Source organism: Phyllostomus hastatus, unplaced genomic scaffold, assembly GCF_019186645.2.
Source record: "Phyllostomus hastatus isolate PE091 unplaced genomic scaffold, TTU_PhHast_1.1 phas_contig_38, whole genome shotgun sequence".
Lineage (NCBI taxonomy): Eukaryota > Metazoa > Chordata > Mammalia > Chiroptera > Phyllostomidae > Phyllostomus > Phyllostomus hastatus.
Window position 1 is genome coordinate 26977272 of NW_025333869.1, and position 5016 is coordinate 26982287.

The following is a 5016-nucleotide window of genomic DNA, read 5'->3' on the forward strand; positions in this document are numbered from 1 at the left end:
CCAGCTGTGCCCCGCGGGGAGGGGCGGGCTCGCGTGGCGCGGCCCCCGGGTCGCCACGCTGATAGGCCGGCGGCGCGGGCCGCGGCGGGGCAGGCACGCTCCGGGCCCCGCAGAGCAGATAAAGCGTGCCAAGGAGCACACGACCGCAGCTCAGGAAACCCGCTCGGCCTCGCAGGCGCGCCAAGAGACAGCAGCAGGGGCCCGGGACGCCCTCCGCGCTTCTCTTCTGCACCACTGCGGGAACTCCCAGGCGGCAGCGCAAGAAACTCAGCTGAACTTGGCTACGCAAAGGCCTGATCAGCTCACAGCTGTGCTCAAAGCCCACCCGCTCTCCACCCTTCCGCAAACGAGAACAAGGTAACACCTGGAAGCCGCAGAGCCGCGTTGGAAGGGGAAAGGGTTAGGATTCTCTGATCAGGTGGGGGTGGCTGTTTTTTCATTTTTATTTTTTTCCCACCTGGACGCGCTTTGGAGAACTGCGTCCAGGTGACCGACCCACGTTTGCCCGTACCTCTTACCCCGCCGCAGGATGGCGCCTCATCCCTCGGGTACGCCAGCCGTCCCAGTGACCCACGAGACAGAGCAGCCCTTCCCGGTCACCTCGAACGAGGAAGTCACCTGCATCGTGTCCTCTCCGCCGAGCCCCACTCGCGGGCCAGGGGGCTGCGTAGAGGCTGAAGGGAGCGGCTGCCGAAGTGCCGCCAGGAAGCTCCGGGCGCGGCGTGGGGGACGCAGCCGGCCCAAGAGTGAGTCGGCTCTGAGCAAGCAGCGACGCAGCCGACGCAAGAAGGCCAACGACCGCGAGCGCAACCGGATGCACAACCTCAACTCTGCTCTGGACGCGCTGCGGGGCGTCTTGCCCACTTTCCCTGATGATGCGAAGCTCACCAAGATCGAAACCCTGCGCTTCGCCCACAACTACATCTGGGCGCTGACGCAGACGCTGCGCATAGCGGACCACAGCCTCTACGGGCTGGAGCCTCCCTGCGAGGAGATGGGCAGCCCGGACGGCGGCTCCCCGGGAGACTGGGGTTCTCTCTCCTCCCCAGTCTCCCAGGCGGGCAGCCTGAGTCCTGCCACCTCGCTGGAGGAGCGCCCCGGGCTGCAGGCTCCTGCCTCCCCTGCCTACCTGCGCCCCGGCGCCCTGGCTTTTTCAGACTTTCTATGATGGCCTATGGGCCGCTGGGCGGTGGGTGCTGGAAGAGGGGCAGGAGGCTGTCCCGAAAGTGGCGCCGGTGGCCCTCACATAGACTTGCTCCTTACGTCTCTCCTTCTCTGACCCCTGGTGGGCCCAGGTAGCCCGTAGGGGTGGCTGGCCAGTTCAATCCCCCGTCCTCTGGGGCGCGCCAACTGCTACATTCCGCCGCTGCCCGCGCAAGTGGGCATTGCAGGCCGCGCACGTTTTGGGCCCCCTCCCTGCAGCCACCCCAAAATCTCGTGCAAAAAAGACTAGAATGGTAGCACTACACAGCGGAAGATGCTCGCCGTCTCCCGCCACCCTGTCCTCACTCAATTTGTCTCTCTCTCACCACCCCTCCCACAAGGGGATTTAGTCCAACACTGGGTCTCGGAGCGTTTGCTCGCCTCGCCCAGCGCACCTCTCTAAAGACACGGCCTAACTCCTACTCTGCTCCCAGTCAAGTTCCGGGGTCTGGGACCGCTCCACTCTGCCTTAATCCACGAAGACGTTTTTTTCCTTCTCTTGCACTTTTCGGAGCCACTGCAGGGCCAGAGACCCAACTGTGAACTGGTCTCACAGCACTCCCCCCACCCCTCCCCGGAGTACCTTTCCGCCCTTCCCCCACCTCCGCCTCCCTGAGACCTGGAGAGCTGGTGTCTTAAAAAAAAAAAAAATCAGTTTGTAAATTATATGATATCTTTTGAAAAGAATTTTGCTACTGTAAATTATATGGCCCCTGCCCCCTGTTTTACACTTTGTATTTATTGATGAGATTTCAAAGAAGGAATAGTCTATATTTTGTACATAAGATTATTTAGGGACTGGTGAATGAGATTTTAAGCCAATAAAAAAAGGAACCTCCAGAAGTCTGAGCAAGATGTCTGGATCGTGCAGAGGGGAGGGGAGGGGAACAGCTTCTGCAGCGGCGGTGGAAGAGGCACCTCTGTCCAAAAAGAGGAATGAGACTTTCTGGGGTCTGGGGCACTTCCTCCGGCCTGGGCTAAGAGGCTGTGTGCCAGGCTGAAAACTGGGCAGGCTGAGTTTGGGAAGGCAAGTCAGCTGCACATGCTTGGAAAATAAGAACTGGAAGGCTTTGGTCCAGACCCGTTGTTTTATTTATGGGGTAGCAACTTGTCTTATTCCAAAGAGTGGTCTAGAAAAAAAGACAAGCCTCCAACTAGGGATACTCACTGGCTTTGGTGACCCTGTCCCCAACACCACTGAAATTCAGTTGCCTATGGGGAAAAGAGAGAGAGAGTAATAAATAACCCCACCCCCTAGCCCTCCCCGAAACACCACTGGCAGGCTGGGCATCCCACGAATGTTCCCAAACTGCTTCAAGTCCCAGCGCATCTTCTGAGCGCATTTTGTGTACTCAGCCTGGGGTGGTGGCGCAGTGACTCTTGGACCTAAGAGGTGGGAGGAAAGGAGTTGGAGGGTCCTGCTGGAATGTCTGGCACCCCCGGACATCCAGCAGCCTTGACTGCAAACTTACCAAGAAATTGTTCGAGGTTTCCAGCTACTCTTTCTTGTTACTCCCAAGGTAGAATAGGATTGGTGCGCGGTGGTGACCAAAATCTGTCCCCGGGCGCTGCTGGAACACGCTACTTGGCTCCTGGCATCCCCAGAACCTCTGTAAGTAGATGTGAGCTCTAAGAATCCGCAGAGTCTGTCTGGCAGACGGCAACAAGAAAACGGAGGGCTCGCACTCTACCGTACTGGTTGAACCCGAGACTCCTTGGATTGGCCCTGGGCGCCTGGGGAAGAAATGGCCCGCGTAGATAGGGTGCATCGCTGTCAGAGGTCTGGAGATGGTAGGTTGCTTTCCAGCGCCTTAGAGAGCTCAGTGGTGGCTACTTTGCAAGGGTTAATGGCTCTTGCGCTCTGTGTCTTTTATGCCCTCTCCGTTTAAAACTGAACTTTTCCTCTCTCCTCTACTCTACCATTAGGTCCCTAAAGATAGCTCGCAGAAGACGTGTTCAGTTATCAGGGATTGGATTTTGGGGTGTGAGGGGGGACAGCAAACAAACTAATGAAAAGTGTTTCCTTTAGCGGCTTTATCTGGGAGGCAAAGATTAATGGGTTATTGGTGACCTCTGCCGCAGCCAGCTTTCCACCTGGGGCACCCCCGAGGTGGTGGGGAAGGGGAAGAGGTGCCTGCAGCTCCAGTTGCACAGACCAAGCCAGTGCCTGCTACTTGCTGGGCTTTGGGGGGAGGGTTGTGGGTGGACATAAAAAGCAGGAAGGTCCATCTCTGTCCTCCAGGGACAGTAGCAAGTATATTGACAAAATAATTTGAGGCCAAAACATATTGGTGCTGAGTGGAGGTACAAGCCACAGCCATGGTGGCACTGTTACCTGGGGCTGGACTGGGAGGTGGGCCAGGGAAAGTGGCATTTGGGCCAGGACTACGGGTCTGGAGGGGAAGTCCTCAAGCAGGGAGATCACTTTTCCCGTGAAAGGTTGTGGGAAGTAGTGTTCAAACAGGCACACGTGCCCTTGGTACAAACTAACCCCTGAAGCTGGAAGAGTGTCTGTTGGCACTGCGTTCTGGCTGGAGGTCCCCACGTCCCCCCTCCTATTTTTGAGGGGGCTCATTAAGGAGCTATTAGTTACCCACTGCACATGGATTGGTCCTCCCACCAAAGAATTAAAAAGAAAATTACGATTTAACCAACTCCACTGCTGGTCTGACACCTTGGGTTGGGGCGGATTTGACCCCCAAGATATCAGCTCCACTCTCCAAGTGGGAGGCAAGGGAAGGTTTAGGGTTTGGTTGAATTGCTGCAAAGTTTAGGACTCCTATGCCCAAGAAGATGCCCATCAATTACGTCGACGTGGGAAACTTCCTCCTTAGGCTTCCTAAGAGCACTGCCCCGCTGAGTGGCTCACAAAAATGGCCTAGCATCACTACCACCTGACCCCACGCCCTGCCTCGCGGCATTTGTCATTTAGCCTCTTTAAAACATCAGTCTGCAGCACGTCTCCGCTACGCCAGCATTTGTATGGCTCAGACCTCTCCTGCGGTCTGAGGCGGTCGCCCCAGGTCCCTGAAACCCGGACAGGGTCCCAAGCGGGGGCAGGAAAGACGCTCGGGTGGAACAATTCTTTCCCCTCTTCTGCCTTTGTCTAAGCCCAGGCCTGGCTTCCCGAAAAACAGCACATGAATCTTGTGCCACCCCTCCCTCACCCCATCCCACCCACAACAGCGCCCGCCATGCGCTCACACAAGCAGGTAGATTTATGGTGCCCTTCCCCCACCCCATCCCACCCCCAAGCCGGCCTCCGTCCGAAGACAAAGCGTCCCAGAGCCATTGGAATGCTAATGTCTGGGAGCCTGGCCGCTGGGCTGGAACAAAGGCAGGCAGCATCCAGGGCGCACGCGACCCCACAGGCGCACTCTGCCCTGCCTCTCTTCTACGGGCCGTTCTGTCCTGCTTTGTGACCTTGGACAAGTCTCTGAACCTCAGCTAATTCAGTTGAGAACTTCCCTAACACCCTTTCACGGGATTTCTGGGCGCCTGAGCGAAGGTTGTGCTTATGGTGTTCAAAGTTAGAGCCCCACCCCACCCCCAACCCCGCGCCCCTGACCCGAAGAAATGGAAAAGACTCTTTTGGATCTGGCACTGCAGACACTACGAGGACGAGGGCAGGGAGACTCAGCTGAGAATTTGGCACAGAATAGGCGCTAGGTATATTATCATTACATTTTTACATTCATGTAATTAATATCCTCCACTCTGTTCCTCTCCCCCCCCCCGCCCTTTATAAAAAAGAGACAATGCTCAAGAAAAGTAGTGGGGGGACGCTCGCTAACCTTACCCATCAGCTATGCC

General features: G+C 56.8%; 1 protein-coding gene across 1 annotated transcript; it reads left to right on the top strand.

Moving 5' to 3' along the window:
• The first annotated feature begins 243 nt into the window (after nt 1-243).
• NEUROG3 (neurogenin 3) lies at nt 244-2016 on the top strand. Its single transcript, XM_045842331.1, has 2 exons — nt 244-357; nt 529-2016. Exon 2 carries the CDS (start codon nt 530-532, stop codon nt 1166-1168), a length of 639 nt encoding a protein of 212 aa, XP_045698287.1. The 5' UTR covers nt 244-357; nt 529; the 3' UTR covers nt 1169-2016.
• Nucleotides 2017-5016: the final 3000 nt, after the last annotated feature.